Genomic DNA, 20,440 nt, shown 5'->3' with positions numbered 1-20,440 from the left:
CATCGACGAATTCGTCATTAAATTGTCAATCAATGGCGTTCTCAGTTAAACAGTTTTTCAGATTTTCCAAAAATTCGCAAAAAATGATGATGTACCCCCTTATCAAAAATGCAAAAATTGGTCATAAAGTTAATTTTCAGAAACCCTATTTTGAAAAACAATCGATTTTTCATATTAAACCAAATAAATGGCTCTAAACCGATTTTAGATGAGTAGTATAGGTTGCTAGCTGTCCAAAACAGTCACTCTTATGGCTCTACCCTCTAATTTTGGCCAAGTTACAACAAAAGGACGCTTTAGGAATTTTTGTATTTGTCAAATCTCCAAAAACCCAAAAAAAGCACCTAAAATATCGGTTTTTGTATCAAAACCTTGGGAAAAATGGTCACCAGATGGAATATCATACATCGACGAATTCGTCATTAATTGTCAATCAAATGGCGTTCTCAGTTAAAAATTTTTCAGATTTTCAAAATTCGCAAAAAATGATGATGTACCCCCTTATCAAAAATGCAAAAATTGGTCATAAAGTTAATTTTCAGAACCCTATTTTGAAAAATCGATTTTTCATATTAAAACCAAATAAGTTGCTCTAAACCGATTTTAGATGGGTAGTATAGGTTGCTAGCTGTCCAAAACAGTCACTCTTATGGCTCTACCTCTAATTTTGGCCAAGTTACAACAAAAGGACGCTTTAGGAATTTTTGTATTTGTCAAATCTCTAAAAACTTAAAAAAAGCACCTAAAATATCGGTTTTGTATAAAAACCTTGGGAAAAAATGGTCACCAGATGGAATGTCATACATCGACGAATTCGTCATTAAATTGTCAATCAAATGGCGTTCTCAGTTAAAATTTTTCAGATTTTCAAAAATTCGCAAAAAATGATGATGTACCCCCTTATCAAAAATGCAAAAATTGGTAATAAAGTTAATTTTTCAGAACCCTATTTTGAAAAATCGATTTTTCATATTAAAACCAAATAAGTTGCTCTAAACCGATTTTAGATGGGTAGTATAGGTTGCTAGCTGACCAAAACAGTCACTCCTATGGCTCTACCTCTAATTTTGGCCAAGTTACAACAAAAGGACGCTTTAGGAATTTTTGTATTTGTCAAATCTCCAAAAACCCAAAAAAAGCACCTAAAATATCGGTTTTTGTATCAAAACCTTGGGAAAAAATGGTCACCAGATGGAATATCATACATCGACGAATTCGTCATTAAATTGTCAATCAAATGGCGTTCTCAGTTAAAAATTTTTCAGATTTTCAAAAATTCGCAAAAAATGATGATGTACCCCCTTATCAAAAATGCAAAAATTGGTCATAAAGTTAATTTTTCAGAACCCTATTTTGAAAAATCGATTTTTCATATTAAAACCAAATAAATGGCTCTAAACCGATTTTAGATGGGTAGTATAGGTTGCTAGCTGTCCAAAGCAGTCACTCTTAGGGCTCTACCTCTAATTTTGGCCAAGTTACAACAAAAGGACGCTTTAGGAATTTTTGTATTTGTCAAATCTCTAAAAACCCAAAAAAAGCACCTAAAATATCGGTTTTTGTATCAAAACCTTGGGAAAAAATGGTCACCAGATGGAATGTCATACATCGACGAATTCGTCATTAAATTGTCAATCAAATGGCGTTCTCAATTAAAAATTTTTCAGATTTTCAAAAATTCGCAAAAAATGATGATGTACCCCCTTATCAAAAATGCAAAAATTGGTCATAAAGTTAATTTTTCAGAACCCTATTTTGAAAAATCGATTTTTCATATTAAAACCAAATAAATGGCTCTAAACCGATTTTAGATGGGTAGTATAGGTTGCTAGCTGTCCAAAGCAGTCACTCTTAGGGCTCTACCTCTAATTTTGGCCAAGTTACAACAAAAGGACGCTTTAGGAATTTTTGTATTTGTCAAATCTCCAAAAACCCAAAAAAAGCACCTAAAATATCGGTTTTTGTATCAAAACCTTGGGAAAAAATGGTCACCAGATGGAATGTCATACATCGACGAATTCGTCATTAAATTGTCAATCAAATGGCGTTCTCAGTTAAAAATTTTTCAGATTTCAAAAATTCGCAAAAAATGATGATGTACCCCCTTATCAAAAATGCAAAAATTGGTCATAAAGTTAATTTCTCAGAACCCTATTCTGAAAAATTAATTTTTTTATTAAAACCAAATAAATGGCTCGAAACCGATTTTAGATGGGTAGTATAGGTTGCTAGCTGTCCAAAACAGTCACTCTTATGGCTCTACCTCTAATTTTGGCCAAGTTACAACAAAAGGACGCTTTAGGAATTTTGGTTTTTTCAAATCTCCAAAAACCCAAAAAAAGCTCCTAAAATATCGGTTTTTGTATCAAAACCTTGGGAAAAAATGGTCCCAGATGGAATGTCATACATCGACGAATTCGTCATTAAATTGCCAATCAAATGGCACTCTCAGTTAAAAATGTTTCAGATTTTTAAATTTTCGTAAAAATACAAAGATTAAGAGATCGGTGCATAGCGGTGTTTCAGCCCATGGTAAGCAACTTTGCTTTGGTCTTAGCGCAGCCTCAAACCGTAAAGTTCTTAGTGTCTTGAACTAAACTCTTTCTATTTTGAACGTGGCTTTGTCCCTTGATGTGCCCAATATTTACTCACAAAAGATATTACACATTGTTTGTTTTATGTATTCATTTATTTAGAAAAAATATTATTTTACCATTTTTGTGGATGCCTTGACATCTCTTTTCTCGCTGCTTGTATGCTGCAAATAGAAATCATCTTATTTAAATCATTGTATCATAAAAATATATACTATTTTTAGATAAGTATGTATAAATTGTAAAAGTAGTATTAACACTATAAATACACGGAATCGTTTAAATGCACAAGACACAAAAAGTTGCTCACATATTCTTAGCCTAATTAAGTTCGAAAATTGTAAAAAAAAAATGAATAAATGCTTTAACTATAAAAAAAATGGAATGCGAGTGTCGTTGGACAACAGCACGCACAAGGAAGCTCAGCGACTGAGTTTCGAACTGCTGGCGTCACACGCAGAGAAAACAATTGTTCTCCCTACACGTAGATACAACATAAAAAAAATAATTAAAAATCGAAAATTAAAATCAAAAATCGATTGGTTGAAGCGGACGGCTGGCAAGTCATCGTGGGTGTTTTAGTATCTTGGAATGCAATTAGTCAAGCGATCGATGTCCAATGGGGCGACTGGTGACATTGAGCTGTTGGTTGTAAATGATGCAGTGACCTTAGGTCAATTTTGCTACTAATCAACATGTTTGGCTCATTTCAAGGCTATGTTTAGTCCCCATTGTTCCTTAAACCAAGGAAGTGGTTTTCCGGCTGCATTTAGGCCATTTGAAATGGAAAGCCACTGCATCGTCTACAACGCAAGCAGCTCAAGTCCTCCGGGGCAAGTATATGTGTAGGTGCGGATGGAAGTGTACAATATTCTTGTGTGCGTGTGCTTGGGGACATTGGCTGGTGATTGTGGGTGGGTGATTGGGTGGGCTGGCTGTCACAGCGGCAACTTCTCATGTGGAACCATAGAAGGACTGTGACTGCGGGTTTCCCTCCGCTTGCGTTCCGCCTTAGTGTCTCGATGCCTGGCGCAGCTCCGTCCGCTCCGTCCGCTCCGTTCGCTCTTATATGCTAAGATTTGTAACCATGCTATGTACATCCTTGGCGGATCCTTATGGGCGACGTGGCAGCAATGCATTGCTTGAGATTAACAGGTTCCATGTACGGCTAGAAAGTTGCACTAGAGCGATGTGGCCGTGTAGCAGCGTTCCATCTATCCATCTATCCATCTATCCATCTATCATCTGCGCTGGTTCAGCATCTGCAGGTAGTACTCGCAGTTGGTGCAGTATACCGCCGGCGCAATCACATGCCGCTTGCGGCACAAGTTGCACTCGACGGCCTTGGCCGAGGCCTTCACAATGGCATTGTTGTAGACGCGGGTGGGTATGGCGGTGATGGCGGTGATGGCGGTTCCTGCTGTCGCTGTTGCTGCTGCTGTTCCAGTTGTTGTTGCTCCTGCTCCTGGAGATCCTAGTGCCGACTCTGGCAATCCATTCTTCTGAGGCGGCGGCGGTGGTGGCGGCAGTATATCAGCTTCGCCCTTGGTTCCCGGCTCAAAGCTGACCTTCTTCTGCACTGGCTTGGCCATCAGCTGTTGCTGCTGCTGCTGTTGCAGTTGCTGCTGTAGTTGCTGTTGCTGTTGCTGCTGCTGCTGCTGTTGTTGCTGCAGTGGGTAGTAGCCATGTGGCAGGGGCACTCGCTGGTAAGGCGAAGGCAGCGGCACTTGCTCGGTGGCTGCCACATTGCCATTGCTGAAGTAGGCCAAACTGAGTTGGGGGCTTTGCTGTTGCTGCTGTTGCTGCTGTTGCTGCTGCTGCAGTTGCTGCTGCTGCAGTTGCTGGTGCTTCTGCAACTGCACGGAATAGCTTTGAGCCAGGAGTTGTGGATGATGCAGGGAGCGTGGCATGGTGGTGTACTGTGCATCCAGCTGTTGCAAGTGTTGCTGGCTGGCTATGCCGCTCATGCTAGTGCGATGTTGCTGCTGTTGCTGCTGTTGCTGGCGGTACAGCTCCTGTTGCTGCTGCTGCTGCTGTTGTTGCTGCTGTTGCTGTTGCATCCTCTGCACATAACGCTGCATATCTGTGGGCGTGGCCGCCGCTGGTCTGCCCAGCATGGGCGATGGTTGCTGCTGTTGCTGCTGCTGCTGCTGCTGATGTTGCAATTGCTGCTGCAATTGCTGCTGCAGTTGCTGCTGCAGTTGCTGCTGCCGCGGCTGCGCCTCCGTCTGCAGACGCAGCACATTCTGCTGCTGCTGCTGGATCATCTGGGCGGTGACCTTCTCGTTGGGGTGCTGGGCCGTGCGCAGAACCCTCTCCAGTATGGGATTGGGTATGAAGTCGTCGTCCTCCTCGTTGCCCGCAGTGGCCACCAGGATGACCTGGTCGCAGAAGGATACGCTCTTCTTCTTCACCCGCTTGGGCAGGGCCAGCGACTGCTGCACCATGCTGTTCAGCAGCTCCACCTCGCGCATCTCCTCGGCGATCTGCGACTGGCTCATCTCGTACTTGGGCTTCGGCAGCGTCTGGTGTGCAGTCCGTACTGAATCCACCTCGTCCGCCTCCAGCTTGCCACTGGGCAGTCCGTTCATCTGGGTGCGCAGTTGTCCCGCCTGCTGACCGTGCTGACTGAGCTGACTGAGCTGACTGAGCTGACTGAGCTGGCTGGGCTGGCTGAGCAGCTCCTGCGAGGCATACGAGCGGATGGAGGTGGGCTGCTCGAAGCGGTGGGCCAGATCCCTGACGCTCGCTGGCGAGGAGGCCTCCAGCTTGCGCTGCATGGCCCTCAGATCGTTGGCCTGCTTCAGCCAGGTGGAGCCATCCGAGGAGCTGGAGCCCCCGCCACCTGCTGCTGCTCCTTGCGCATCTTCAGCAGGTGCTGTCGCTGCTGCAGCTGGGCCAGGATGCTGGTGGTGCCCTCCAGGGAGTCCAACTGCTGCCGCTGGTGCTTGCTGGCCGCCTCCAGGGCCTGCAGCTGGTGCAGCTGCTGGTTGAGCGGCTCCAAGTCCAGTTCCGGCGGCGGTGGCGGCGGGAAGTCCTCGCTGGCCTGTCGCGAGTGGCAGGCGGAGTGCGGCGGACTGGGATACGGGGGCAGTTCCAGGGGAGTCAGTGGCAGGGGCAGTGGCAGGGGCAGCTCTTCGCTCGCTCCCAGCATCTGCAGGTCCTTCAGGGGACTCTGCTCGGAGTGCACCTGGGCACAGGTGGTGATGATCGTCTGGCAGGAGTCCTGCTCGCTGATCGAGGTGTTCGAACTCATGGCCGACAGGTTGGACAAGTTGGCCTCGTGGTGGAACTGCTGCTGCTGCTGCTGCTGCTGCTGCTGCTGCTGCTGCTGCTGGGGGGTCAACGTGGAACTGGTGCGCATGGGCGGCGGCGGCGCCACCTTGGGCACCATGGTCAACTGCCTGCCGCTGCCGTGGAAGCTCTTGCGCATCAGCTTGCTGCGCTCCAGGTTCGGATTGGGATTGCTGCCGGACTGCGAACCACCGCCTCCGCCACCCGACTCCCTGGCTCCGTTGGCATAGTCGAAGTGCCCCTCCGATATGTAGCCGCTCAGGCCGCTCAGGTGGCCATTCTGCTGGCCCAGGCCCACGGCACTGTCATCCAGGGTCACACTGCCGCCGCCGCCGCCATTGGGGCTGCCATAGGGGGCACCATGATGATGGGAGTGGTGGTGGTGGCTCAAGTGGGCACTGCCACTGGACACCGCCTCGTCCGCTGCTGCCTCGGTGAGATCCGGCATGGAGCGGTTCTTGCGGCGTATCAGTCCGCCCATCAGCAGCTTGCGCCTGATCTTGTGCTGCTTCTTGCCGCTCTTGTCCTTCTCCTTCTTCTCGTCCTTGTCCTCCTTGTGCTTCTTCAGCGTGTCCTTGGCATTGACGAGCAGCGTTTCGGTCAGCGAGAACTCGCGTGTCAGCTTGTGCCGATCCTCGCTGCGACTGCGTTTCTCCTTCTCCCTGTCCTTCTCCTTCTCCTTCTCCTTGTCTTTGTCCTTGTCCTTATCCCTCCTGCCGAACAGGGAGCGACTTTCCCGCTCCGGCTTGCCCGGACTGGCCGCCACCTGCTTCTCCATTTGCTCGTACTCGATGAGGTTGTCATCGCAGGCGGCGGCGGCGGAGGCGGAGGCGGAGGCCAGTGCCTTAAGGGGACTCTTGCGCTTGGGCAGCGTGGCATAGATCTCGATGCTGGCCGGGATGGGGATCTGCTGATGGATCTGCTGATGGATCTGCTGATGCACCTGCTGATGGACCTGCTGGTGGAGCTGCTGGTGGAGCTGCTGGTGGAGCTGCTCCTTGTCCAAGGTGCGATCCTTGCTGTTCTGGCGCACGTGCTTCACACTGCCGATGCTGCCCTCGCGCATGTGCTTCAGCTCCGGCATGGCCTCCGTCTCGGCCCCCTTCTCCAGCAGGATGCGGCGGTGCAGGCTCCTGGCCCGCATCACGCACGTGTTGTGCTTCATGCGGGCAAAGGTCATGGTGTGCGGATTGCTGTACGGGGCATCCATGGCCGCCCTGGCCCTGCCCGCGGCCGCGTTGCAGAGCACCAGGGCCGTCTCCAGGTCGTGCGACTCCTCCACCAGGCGCGACTTCTCCAGCAGCTGGTCCGCCTCGTGGCAGAGCTTCTCGCAGTCGCCCGACAGCGCCAGGCCACCGTTGGAGCCACCGCCGTGGCCCGCCTCGGGAATCTTGGCCAGCTGCGGGTTCAGCGCGTGCTTGGGCGGATACGAGTCCGTGGAGCTCAGCGAGAACGAGTCGTAGCCGGGATCGTAGGGCAGGCCGTGCCGCGTGGGACTCTGCGGCACGGCGCCCACCACTCCGTTACCACCGCCACTGCCACTGCCATTGCCATTGGCGTTGCCATTGCCATTGCCATGGCCATTGCCACCCCTCTTGGCCACCATGTAGAGGTAGGGATTGTCCAGCGTGGTGGAGCTGGCCGAGCTGGCACTGTTCCGATCCCCCGACCAGTTGCCCGAGTCCCGGCGACGTGGCTGGTTCAAGTGCTCCGGCATGGTCAACCCATCGCTGGGTGGCGAACTGCCGTTGGAGCTGGACTCGGCGCTGTGGCTCCGCTGCAGCTGGAGGTGCTGCCGCCTGGCCAGCTGGGCACTCAGCACCGCCTCCATGGGCTTGCGGCTGAGGAAGCCGCCCTCCTTGTCTCCATTTTGAGCAGCTCCAGCTGCAGCGGCGGCAGCAGCAGCACTGCCTCCAATCTTGTCCTGGATCACACTCAGATTCTGGTACTGGGCGCTGAGCACATGCTCCACTGTCTTGCGGCTGATGTAGGCATCCGTTTCGTCGCTGCCCAGCGGCGGCGGCGGCGGCGGGAAGATGGTCTTCTGGATGACACTCAGGTTCTGGTAGTCGTTGGCGGGCGTCCTCAGCGGCGTGGGTGTGATGGCCCGCCGCGTGGTGCCCAGACTGGGCTTCTCCGGACTGGGCGTCACCGCCCGTCGGACTGGGGCAGCCACTGCCGCGGAGGGGTGCTCCATGGGAGACGGCTGCTGGGGCACCGCGTAGAGCAGCAGCAGGGGCTGGTAGCGGCCCCGACTGCACTTGTCCACCACGCCCTCCCAGCTGGGACCCACCTCCTTGACGTTGGCGTCGTCGAAGTAGACCCACACCTTCAGCTTGGTGTGGAAGAAGAAGGTGGTGTAGTGCTTGCCGTAGTAGGACACAATGCCCACCAGCTCGTGCTGCGTCTGCTGGGCCCACCGCTGCTCGCTGACCTGGTGGAAGACGTCGCCCAGGCGCAGGCTGGTGCCCACTGCCTTCAGCACGGCGTGCACCTGGTCCGCGGCCGGGCGCTCCGAGTCCCACACGATGCCGATCGACACCACGTCCGGTCGGTTGAGCAGGGCCCGGCAAATGCCTATCTTCGCGCCACAGGTGTTCTGTTTTTGGGGTGGTAAAAAGGGTACAAATTAGCTGGGGTATCAAATACTATATGTTATAATATATACCTATGTATATGTCAGAGATCATGATCATTATAAGCTTTTATTCTTTATTTTTATTAAATTTATTAACATAAGAAACAACATAGGCCGTTGTATAACATACACCAAGAGAAAAAGCAATGGTAAAATCAATTATATTCACTTTGAATTGATTGATTTTAAGTTTGAAAAGAAATAAAAATAATGATTCTCCCTAGTCTCGGATATACATTAATTAAAACATCATTACTCACCGGACAATCGCGTATGTCGCCCATGTTGCCGGCCGCCCTCAAAAGTTGGCCAAAACTCAGCTGCTGATGCGACTGCAGCGCCAGACTCTTCTGGGAGGTCAAGGCCGAGGCGGACACATAATGCACCATCTGTGGGAGATTGCAAATCACAAATTGGAAATCAGAAATCAGAAATCAGAAATCAGAAGTCAATTAGCCAACTGCGGAATATGGTCAAGACGGAAGTGCTACGCCCACAATCCCACTCAAGTCACTGACGTCATATACTATAAGATATACTATAGGCTATCGATAATCTGCCCCCTTTTTAGGGACCAACTGGTCCGGTAGCTTTTTTTGTTTTCTGTGGCCAATCTGCATGTGCATGGCCAATAACAAATAACCAATAACAAATATGAGCCGTAACCAATAGCACCCATAACCCATAACCCGTTTTAAAATACCGATCTGGTAACTATAACTGTTTTTGGACAGAGAGACAAGTGGCAGACAGTGGACACACGGCAAGTGCAACACTGAGTGTTGCAGGTGTTCCAAACTGGCAAACTGACAAACTGGCAAACTGACAAACTGACAAACTGACAAACTGGCAAACTAGAAAACTGGAGCCCACGCCACAAGATATCGGATCGAATCTGCAATCCATGGCATCAACTAAGAAAACCAGTTGTCTACACTCGCAGAAAAGATTTTGGATTTTCAGTTCCAGATTTAAATTATAAAAGAACTATTATTCTTGTATAAATAAAGCCTTAAAGCCTAAAATAAAAGCATATAATTTGCAAACAATCACTAAAGTCAAGCAAAGCTTAAAAAGAAGCTCACTGCCAAATATAAATCAGACTCATTAAGTGTATGATAAAGATGCAAATGGTATGCAGAGATTAAACAGAAATAGAGAAAAAAGTCAGGTGGGTATTAAAAACTCAAAACATAACCCGAATTCAAGAACTTTCCATCTCTTCCGCTTATAACTATATTCTCCATAATTTTGAATTTAAAACGAGTTCTTCATTGTGAAGTTTGTAATCGACACTGAATTTTTTTATTTAAATGGCTTGTTACTTCTTGTATTTTATTGGGCAATTAAAATAGTTAAATCTTTAATTGTGCGAGCTTTGTGCTGTTTTTTAGTAGTAAGGCAGATTGATTTTGTAGCCCAATAAAAATAATTGAGTTTTAAGTGGCGCCATCTGCCGTACTGCAGGGTAAACTTTATAAGCTAAGAGCGAGCAGCGCCCCCTTTCCATCTCTTTCGCTTTCTCTTGAGTATTTGAACTTCGCCTTTTCAAATATGCAGTGACGTCATAATTAAAACTTTCCTTATAACTTCTAAAGTAATGGTTCGATTTGGAAAATCTTTGGTGTGTCGTTAGATATGCACTGAATAAACAAATACCGCGAGTGTATATACTTTTTAGGGTTCCCTAACGATCTTATCCGTTTTCGTGAACTGCAAGGTATATCATCGAAAATCTCACCTGGGTGAAGGGCAGCTGCTCGGAGTTGGCGCCGCACTTGCAGACGCTCTGCTCGATGACCCGCATGGCGAACCTCCGGTGGGCGATGCAGGCGGAGGACTCGCAGGAGTCGCCATCGTCCGGCGAAATGTGCGAGTGGACGCGATGGAGCAGAAGCTCAAAGCACTCGGCGGCATCGCCCAGGCAGCCCAGCGGGAATCGTCGTCCTGCGAGGGGACCGCTGGCCAAGGCCCGACGCAGTGGCTCCGGACAAAGGGCCGGCTCCGAACTGGTCTGCAGTTGCTGAAACAGTTCCTATTTTTCGGGGGGAAACAAAATAGAACAGTTAGATATGTACTTAACCGGATTTATCTCATGTACTTCTTAAATTAAGACTTAACCTCGTGACATTGCTGAGTGATTTTGTAAGCTAAATTGGCTTGAACTTATCTTACTTAAATCAAGCTATCAGTAAATACGTGAAATTCAAAGCATTTCCTGCATTACACAAAGTAAAGTTTAAGCTGATTGCCATGTAAGCATAAAATTAAAAGCAAAAAGACATTTAATAAGAAATTTTAAGACAATTTGTTTAGGAAACGTAACAACTGCTTATATGGACAAATATTACTAAGTAGAAAGCTTAAGGTGACTAATTTGTTTGTCTTTCTTTTAAAATTTTTTTTTGTTATTTGCTTACTTTCAAACTAGGTGTGCTGGTAAATAACTTTTTTGTTTTTGTATGTTTTTTTGATTACTTGAGCGATAATAAGCGTAGTATACGTATATATTTTGTAATTAACGTACATAACTTGGGGTTATTCAAATTAAAAGGAATACAATATATATATTAAGTAAATTAGGTAAATATTTAAGTAAGTAAATTAGGTATATATATATATACACAAGTAAATTAGTTAATTATTTTGTATTGTATTTGTTTAGATCATTTGATATATACATGTTCCCTGGACTTACAATAACCGCATTGATGCAGCGATCCCGCTCCGAGTTTCCGGCAACATTGTTGATGGCCACGGCGGTGCCATTGTAGCCCATTACGGCCAGTTCCACGCTGCTGGCCACCTTGGCCAAGGCACTTTGGGCCGACTTCTGCTTGGACTGCTGGCGCGTCAAGGTGGCCGACTTGTCGCCTCCATCCAGCATTAGTTTGCGGGGACTACTCCTGGGCAGGGTGCCTCCATTGTTGCTGATCAGCTGGTTCAACTGTGGGTGGTGAATGGGCATGGGCACCGAAACAGGTGATGTTGTGACGGGGGGATGATTGGCTATTCCATCTGATCCCGATCCTGGTGATCCTGGTGATCCTGGTGATCCTGGTGATCCTGGTGATCCTCCTCCTGCTGCAGCTGCCACGCCCACCACATTGGTGGGTTCCTTCCTCTTGTAGCGAAACTTGATCATCTTGCTATTAATTCGTTCTCTCCACCAACATCTCACTGTGAAAATTGATTTACAAAACAAAAGTTCTTAGCTTTTGGCCCTTTTTTTGGTTTAGCTCACTTTCAGTTGTCAAGTTTTTTGTTTTGGCCAGCCAGGGTGTTAAGTGTTATATTCTCTAGTCAGCACATGAGTTGAGCGCAAAAAAAAAAACGGGGGAAGTCAGCAAGCGGAAGTGCAGGCAAAGTGCAAAGTCAGCCCCCAAAAAACCTGCAACCCCCAGCAATTAAAGAGGAAGTTTAGCTTGGCGATACCACTGGGGCAGGCAATTAAAGGTACAAACTTTGGCTATGGATAACAGCTGCGACAGGTTTGGTGGCCCATCATTGGCACACCCTAAAAGTCCGAACACCACTACACTCAACTGGACTTGACTTTCGCTTTTGGCCTGCTCTCGACCTCATTTGCGGCCAATCGAAAGTTTGGCCAGCAAACCGGTCCATATATAATCCACAATCCACCGAGACAAAAAGTTCTCCCGACTGTCGATTCAGCAACTACTACGAACTCAAAAACTTGGCAAAAAAAAGACTGCAACTGAAACAGAAACCGAAACCGAAACAGAAACAGAAAGAAGTAAATTGCATGTGCAGCAGCAAAGCGGTAGAGCGGTAGAGCGGTAGAGCGGTAGAGCGGTAGAACGGTCTAATGTTGCCGCCTGACAACCGCTGACGCCTTGGAAATAAAGTGCCACTCCGTAGAACCCGAGACTCCAGTCCAACTTAGTGTATTAATGGGTTGGGCTATCCGGATAAAGGGGCAGAATGACGCCATATGCGACATATGGCTGAGATCTGTAAACGCCTCTTGCCGTTTCTGCTGTCGACTGCAATTGCCTGAGCTTGGCAACCCGACACGACACGAACAACAACTGGACTTGGCCTAAAATGCAGGTTCATATGCAGTCGATGTGCACCGAACACCATTTGCATTTGCATTGCTCCCAGGGAGCAGGAAAAGCGAATTACTAAAACTATTTCGAGCAGAAAATATCAAAAAAGAATCTTCTTAAATATTTTTCTTGTATCAACTTAACAAACCAACTTCAATTACAATATAAAATCATATTGTTAAATGCATTTTAAACTATTGGGTATGAATATTAAATTAATACCACATAAGCATCAAAACTAAAAAGTATGGGGCTTATACAATTTAGTATTGAATTAATACCTATACTTTAATATTGTCTGTAATATATTCACAAGACACACTCGTTAAACTCACTTTACTTTCAATTCTTTTATTGGGTGAAGTAGTTGTTATACTGATGAACAATATTAATCTACTATAAATGACCCAATATTTAAATATTATTCATATATTGTTCAAGTATATAAGCACTTATACCTGGAAGTCCCAATAAGTACATGCGAAAACACACATGCAATACTTGGAATCGGTACAATTAACACTTGTCAACTGTTTGAGTTTTTTCGAAAAAAAATGGGTGAGGGAAGTGAAGTGCAGGGTTTGAGTTGTGAGTTCATCAGTTTGCAGTTGCCTACACTGTGCTGCATGATTGAGTGTTCAAGTTCAAGTAGAGGGAAAATACACAAAACAATTGGATAAACAAGCAGTGAATATCAAACAAAATTGAAGGGTGGCAAAGGTGAATTTACAATCAAAACAGAAAGCTATAGAATATCTATAAATTCAATGAAAACCTGTGTTATCTAGCCAAAAAACTCTAAACAAAGAGCCCCGATTTAGAACCCATTCAAACATAGAAAATATATTTTTAAGTGCCACACACACACAAAGGCAAACTGAAACACTCCACTAGAGTTGACTGCACTTTGGGTGACAATTCTGGATTTTATGGCCGAGGATCTCTGGGCCGAAACATAAAAAAATGTTTAATAAGCGGAAAAGCCGCCGTTGGCGAGCGGAAGTTCTGTTCGGAGAGGGGAAAACTCACTGATTTCCAGTTGTACTTTTTCTGTTGTCGTATCCCCTAATTGTTTTTCCTGGTAAAGTGCAGCAGCGGCATGGGTATAAATTGTATAATTGCCCATTCATTTGACAAAACAGTTGCATGCTAATTAGTCCGGGCCACAAAATCAAACGTCACGCTCTTTAATTCCCGCTTTTGGGCCACTACATACTACATATTACTGAGCCACTGGACCAAACTATTGCCCAAACGCAGCCCACAAAAAAATGAGGAAAAAAAAAGAAAAGAAAAGAAACTGCAAGTTGGCGAATCATTTAGGCCATGTAATTAGCCAGCAATTGGCCAACGATTGCAAAAGCCCCAGGGATTGATCGTGAAATGCGATCTGAGCAGGTGTAGTAATTCACTCAAGACTTGAAAGGGAACTTCTTCAGATGAAAATTGTTTGTTAAATGTGTGGTAAGTTAAATCATTTAAATGGAATTGTGTGTACTTATCGAAATTAAATGGATATTATACGGGGAATCTTTGAACTACATTTAATATGCTTGATTCTGCTGAAACTAAACTAATTTTCAGGGTTATGTTATGCGCATTATCATACTTCCAGTATTAAGTTCGATTTATACACCCTGAGAAAAATCATGGGAAGTCCAAATGGGGTTTTTCTCTGGGTGTAGACTGTATATTCTTGCCCCATTTACTGCATATATTTTAGTGCAGTTTTTATTTGTTAGACATTTATTTTTCAGCCTCTGAAGTCTGTAGTCTGATATTTCGCACTCCATTTTGTGGATCATGTCTCGAGACTCGATTTTGATTTGCTCTTTTGATTTGTGACTTGAGTTGAGTTGAGTCGAGTGTTGAGTGTCGAGTGTCGAGCGTCGAATGAGGCGACACTTGGCGGGGAAACCGAACTGGCAGTCCTTGAGAGCCCAGCCACCGACACTATTTATAGATCGGGGTTTTAGCTTTTGCACACCGATCGCAGATACACACCAGAGTTAGAGATACAGATACAGCTACATATACAGATACAGCTACAGATACAGATACAGCGGCAGATACAGAAACAGAAACGAATTTGGAGAGCTTTGACAAGCGGTTGCTCAAATGCAAAACAAGTCTGGCCTGCAGCTAAATGTTTTCATTTATTGTTATTACTTCTTATGATTGCTGCTGCTGTTGGTTAATTCGCTTTTTGTTGTGTGTTTGTTTCTTTTGCGAACTTGATGATTTATGGGCTTCAATTGTTAAGCCACAAGCGGGGGCCTAAACGCTGGCTTTGGCTTCAGTTTCAGCTCCAGCTGAATGTATTCCACTTCCGCAATTACAGCGGCAACAAAGAGCCAGAACTGACCTTTTTCTCAGCCAGATTGAGACAAAGAGCAGCGAGTCTACCTGCACTGCGTTCAAATCTGGGAACCACCTGCAACAGCCCAACAGCCCAATAGCCCACAAGCAACCGGCAACTTGCAACCTGCAACCTGCAACTTGCAACCCATGTTGCAGATGTCTCAAGCCAAGAATCCAGCAGCGAAAACAGCGATGGCAGGCTGATAAATGAGGCATAGAAATAGAAGCTACATGGCAAGAAATAATTCAATCTTTGCAATCTTTAAAAGCTCGAAACAGTGGGAAACTGGCCACAAGAAAATATTACTTTTCATTAGAAAAGAAAATATTTTATAATGCTTTGAAAAAATGATAAATAAATATAGAAATTCACTTTTCACAATAAATTAAAAGTCATAAATAAAATTAAATCATTTTACTAATGAGCAACCAACTTTAAAATAAGCTTACTAGTTTGATTATGTGATTTTACTTTACTTATTTTCAAGAAAATATTTTAAATTGCTTTGTATTAAATTATGCATAAATTTAGAAATTCACTTTTTATAATTAAATACAAGTAATAAATACTGGTGTAAAAATAAAATCATTTTACTTATGAGCAACCTATTTGAAACTAAGTTACGTGATTATTTTACCTATACTTTACCTACTTTCAAGAAAATATTTTAAAAATACTGAATAAATTCATACTAGAAATATGAGTGTATTTCTGGGCACAGAAAGTTGAAAGGGGAGTGCAACCTGTGGCAGCGGTTTCCGCACGTGAGTTGACTGCCAAATGCTGCCTAATGGTTGTTTTTTTTTTAATTTTGTTCGTTTCGTTCTCCTCACATATTTACATATGCCAGGCAGGCTTCGGAGGCCCAAGAATTAACCATAAATACACAAATCTGCCGCTTAATATTCGACCAAGAAGTCTGAAGTCTGCAGTCTGATGGCTGATGGCTGATGATAATGCCGATGATGGTGACATATTGGCCGGGCCGAAAGAAGGAACCCAACCTGCAGGTTGATGGCCTGCATTTCAATTGCCAGCCAGTCCATGCAAATTGAACCGAGTTGGTTTTGGGAAAACACTCTTCTCCAACTCGAAGTTGGCTCAAAAATGGCACTTAAAGATCGCGTGATTGGCTGGACTTTCCCTAGGGAAACGAGCCCACGGGTCTTGAGAAATAACCACATATATAAAGGAATATATGGCCTATAGCATAAAAGAGCCTGCGTGCGGCGCACAGATTAATCTTTAATAAGCCGCATAAATGCATTAGGCGAGTGCCCACTGTACCTGCTCGTAGCAGGTTTCCACGAAGGCTGCGGTGCGGGCTGCCAGGCATTTACATACCAAAAGATCTTCACAAAAGGTGAGTGAAAAACAAGTTGGCGGTTGGCGGTTGGCGGTCTTAAGCCATTTGGACCGCTATGATTTTTAAAGCGGACCCACATGCTCGCCGAAAATCAAAGAATCAATAACCAACCAGCGTAAGCAAGCAAAAAAAAAACAGGTAATTCCATGTGATCTTTTTTAGAGAAATAATCCTTTGTTTCATCTAATAACTTGCAATAACCAAACCCAACAAACTGGCCAACAACTTGAGTTCTTTTTCGAGCTTTTGTTTAAGTTTTTAACTTACGCAAACATTTCTTGTGTATATAAAATATATATATAAAACGTATTCCAATGATTTATCTGCAGCTCTTTGTTGGCACTTTATATTTGTTTTGGCTAAACTTTTTGCCAGGCACCAGAAAAAAATGATATTTTTTGTATGTTTGCCGCGCGCGCAATTCTTCACTCTGGTTTGGTACTGAGATTCGATTCTGGAAGGGGATTTACGAGCAACCGACCGCCGTTTAAAAACACGTCCGCCGACTGGTAAATTTGCCTCGCAACTGAAACTCGTTTGGCCGCTTGGCTTTTGGCCATCCACAGAGCGATGAGAGATAATGTGCTATAGCAACCAACAGAGAACAGAGAGACTCTCTGGAGAAACTGGTTTTGTTTCAGGGGAAACAACAAGAACTTCAGTTATATCAACAGTGAACTCACCTGAGCAAACGCAAACGCAAACCCGAAAACCGAAAACCCGAAGCGAACTCAAATCCGAAAACGGGGGAGTTTGTCTTGTAGTTGTAGTAGGCCAAACAGGTAAATGTCTTGGCCGAGCAGGTAAACGACTCTTGGGTCTCTCATTTCTCACTTCTCACTGCTCACTGCTCACTGCTCACTTCTCCATCTCTCAACTCTCAATTCTCAGCGTCTCAGATTTACTCACGCAAAACACCCTGTACCTGAGATTTGTACCTCAATTCAAGTGACAAATGATATGAAATGAAATGAAAAAAGTGCACATCATCTTGCTGCATAGATAATAGACCAGAATAATAATAACAATAAAATAGTCGAAGCCAGTCTCGGAGTCTGTGGCCATGGTTGTCTGGCAGATTTTGAAGATCTTGCAAATCTTCAGACTCATGAGTCAGCCTGCAAAAGCGGAAACGCCAGCCAAACGCGTGCGCATGCGCAAACGCTACAAAAAACCCTGCGATTCCATGGAAAACCTTAATACATTCAAACAAGCGTAAGCCTTGTGGCCCAAATAAAAGGGATTAAAAACAAAATGAAGGAAAGATCTGGGTTTTATCTCAGTTGTAGGTGAGTGGCGCGGTAAAAGTGAGACACGTTATCGTGCCCCAAAAACAAAACGATGCAGTTCTAAAACAACCAAAAAAAAATAAATAAAGGGGCATAAACAAAAGGCCTCTTTCTCGGCTGGGTTCAAAAGTTTAAGACCATCCACCCGCCAACGAGTTTATGACTCAAAAAAAAGAAGCGGCAGTTGGGGCTTCGGAAACTGGAGTCAAAAAGTGTGACTCATGGAGTGACCACCACTGTGTGCAGCCAGTTAATTGCACTGGATTTGTTTACATAATGGCAATGCCCATATAAGTATGTTTTGAAAATCAATTATTAATAGATACATTTTAATTTGAGCACTATTAATATGTGTAAAACAAACATTTTCTGTAAATCAAGGTTTATTTAAACCCAAAATCGGTTGTTTTTCAATGTAAAATACTTTAAAAAATCTTATGGAAATCCACAACTGTATTGAAAATTATTGAAATGATGAAGCACCTGTAAAAACTTTAGCTAATCATTGTCTAAAATTTCTATTCCCTTTAACATTTAACCCAAACAAAAAAGAAAAACACAGAGCTGATCAATCAACTTTGGCTGAAACGTTTTGACCATTTGGAGAGTATAGAAATCGGATGGCATAAAAAACAAAACACCGACCACTTTGATGGATGAACACGCTGAGGATTCTTTTTCTAATATGTCAAATGCAAAATTAGCCAAAATATCAAACAAAAAACCGAATAAAACTATTGAATAATTGATGGATTCTCCGCTGACGATTGACTGCATTTCTTTGTCAAGGCGGTAAATAAAACGCTGTACGAATGAAAAAAACCTTCATAGCGCACGTCGAGCGAATAAATTGAATACATAATAAAAAACAGAAAATAAAACAAAAAGCCCAAAATAAAGCTTAACAAAATTAAAGCTAAAGAGGGGCAAAGTACATGGGTTTTTTTCGCTTTCGTTTTGTTGGGTTTTATTTTATTTTATTTTATTCATCTTGGCTGACGAGTGAATCACACTGATTGAGATATGACGATGATGGAAATGGATTAGCACCTCCGTGCCCTCCGATCGACCCCACCCACATATATGTGACATATATACACTATATAGTACACTATATCTCCTTTTTTCATGACAATAATGCCTTTTTATGGCGGCTCAAGGCAAACAACGCATAAAAAACCCCGAAGGGCTGTTTGTTTGCACTCACTTTAGATGCATTCGAGATTATGCACTACGAGGGGTATCCAAAAAATCTGGAGTACCCAAATTGTGAGGGCAAACATGGCTTATCCGCTGAGAGTGGCACACGATCAAGGGACTTTGGATGGCACTGATTTTTTCCCGGTAAAGAGGACATTGTTGTCTGGTGGTTCGCCGCTCTAATGACTTTGTCCTTTGGTTTTCCGCTGTTTCTCTTCATTTTTCTGGAAAAGTCTGCGTGAAAAGTCAGCGGCCTAATGGGAATTGCGCATTGAGGCAGAACGTACAGCAGTCGAGACGATTTTTCATCAAGTTCCCGGTCGCCGGGTTCTCTTAACCCTCTTATATGTCTGGCGAACACTAAATATAACAATCAGCGTGGGGAACGGTCAAAATGCGATCGCGATCGCAATCGTGGGAGTTTCCCAGCTCAAAAGGGGCCAATGTCTTCGCCGAACGACGATTTTCATAATTAAATAGTATAGTGTTGTGTTGTGTTGTGTTCTTCCCGAGGGAAAGGTGGAGTAAAAATTAATTTTTAGCCGGGGCTTTGGATAATTAATGCAAAAAAAAAAAAAAATAAAAGCGAAGACAAGCCTTTGCTCCTTTTCTTTTTTGTTGTCGTTTAATATGTGGCAGCAAACAAGTGGGCAAGTGGAAACCATGGTTACCAGGGGTTCTTCAGGGGGGATACTTGGCTATACGAAGGTGCAGAACAGTCAAAACAAAGTAGGCAAACAAAAACAAAGCAAGCAGCCAACCAACCAACACTTTCCACTTCGTCGTCATCAGTGTTTGAAGAGCGCAAAGAGGGAAAACCGGAGAGGCACAGTGAGCACCCTGTATTGTGGCCAGAGCGTAGCGTCTTGGCCCGAAAAGTACAGTCGCGTTTTGCCTTTTGTTTGTTTGTATGTCTGTATGTTGGCGGCGGCGGCGGCGGCGGCAGCCAAGAGTTTTTCCCAAACGTCACGAGTTTGTCGCTTGCCCACAGGGGTTAGCATGCTGCCACGATGGAAGATGCAAGATGCAAGATGCAAGATGCAAGATGGAGGATGGTAGCTGGAAGATGCTTCTCCGGGTTTGGGCCTCTGTTCTATGTGGGTCCTCTTCTTCTGGCCAATGATCAGCGAGATAATGAGCATGCTCATCATCCGCTGCTCTGCTTTGTATTTGTGCATGATCGCCATCCCCTCAACTCACTTTTCTCTACTCAGTTTTTCCACTTTATGGAAATCGTTCTTCATGATCTCTTTCTGATGACTTGATGATATCTTCAGTTTTGTATATTAATGAATGTTAATAAAATTAAAAGGGAGTTGGATTTGACCCAAGTGAAACATGGCCTGCAGTTGTGCAAAATATTGATTGATAGAGAGATTACATTCCAATATAACGATGCATAAAATGTAAATGTGACCTTTTATTAACATTTAATTATTTGACTTTTGATTCTAAGAAAACTTGTTAAGCCTTCAACCTTAAAGTTGTTAAAAACGTATGTTCAAAATATTAATAATCAATAATCAATCAATAATTAATTTATAAATGTAAATGTTGTACAACAATTTATTTGTGCTTTAATTAGGTTTGCAGTTTTGATCTATTAAAATCGAATAATTTTATT

At 44.4% G+C, this 20,440-nt stretch overlaps 1 protein-coding gene across 1 annotated transcript; it reads right to left on the bottom strand.

Moving 5' to 3' along the window:
• Positions 1-2,667: 2,667 nt before the first annotated feature.
• LOC128266004 (uncharacterized) lies at positions 2,668-16,856 on the bottom strand. Its single transcript, XM_053002265.1, is given in 6 exon segments — positions 2,668-5,443; positions 5,446-8,487; positions 8,787-8,915; positions 10,268-10,561; positions 11,225-11,706; positions 16,595-16,856. Coding segments are annotated over 5 exon segments (5,520 nt in total). The 5' UTR covers positions 11,672-11,706; positions 16,595-16,856; the 3' UTR covers positions 2,668-3,835.
• Between the last annotated feature and the right edge of the window lie 3,584 nt (positions 16,857-20,440).

This window comes from Drosophila gunungcola, unplaced genomic scaffold (assembly GCF_025200985.1).
Source record: "Drosophila gunungcola strain Sukarami unplaced genomic scaffold, Dgunungcola_SK_2 000220F, whole genome shotgun sequence".
In the NCBI taxonomy this organism is placed as follows: Eukaryota; Metazoa; Arthropoda; class Insecta; order Diptera; family Drosophilidae; genus Drosophila; species Drosophila gunungcola.
Note: the sequence above shows the minus strand (reverse complement) of the source record. Positions and strands in the feature narration are given on the sequence as shown.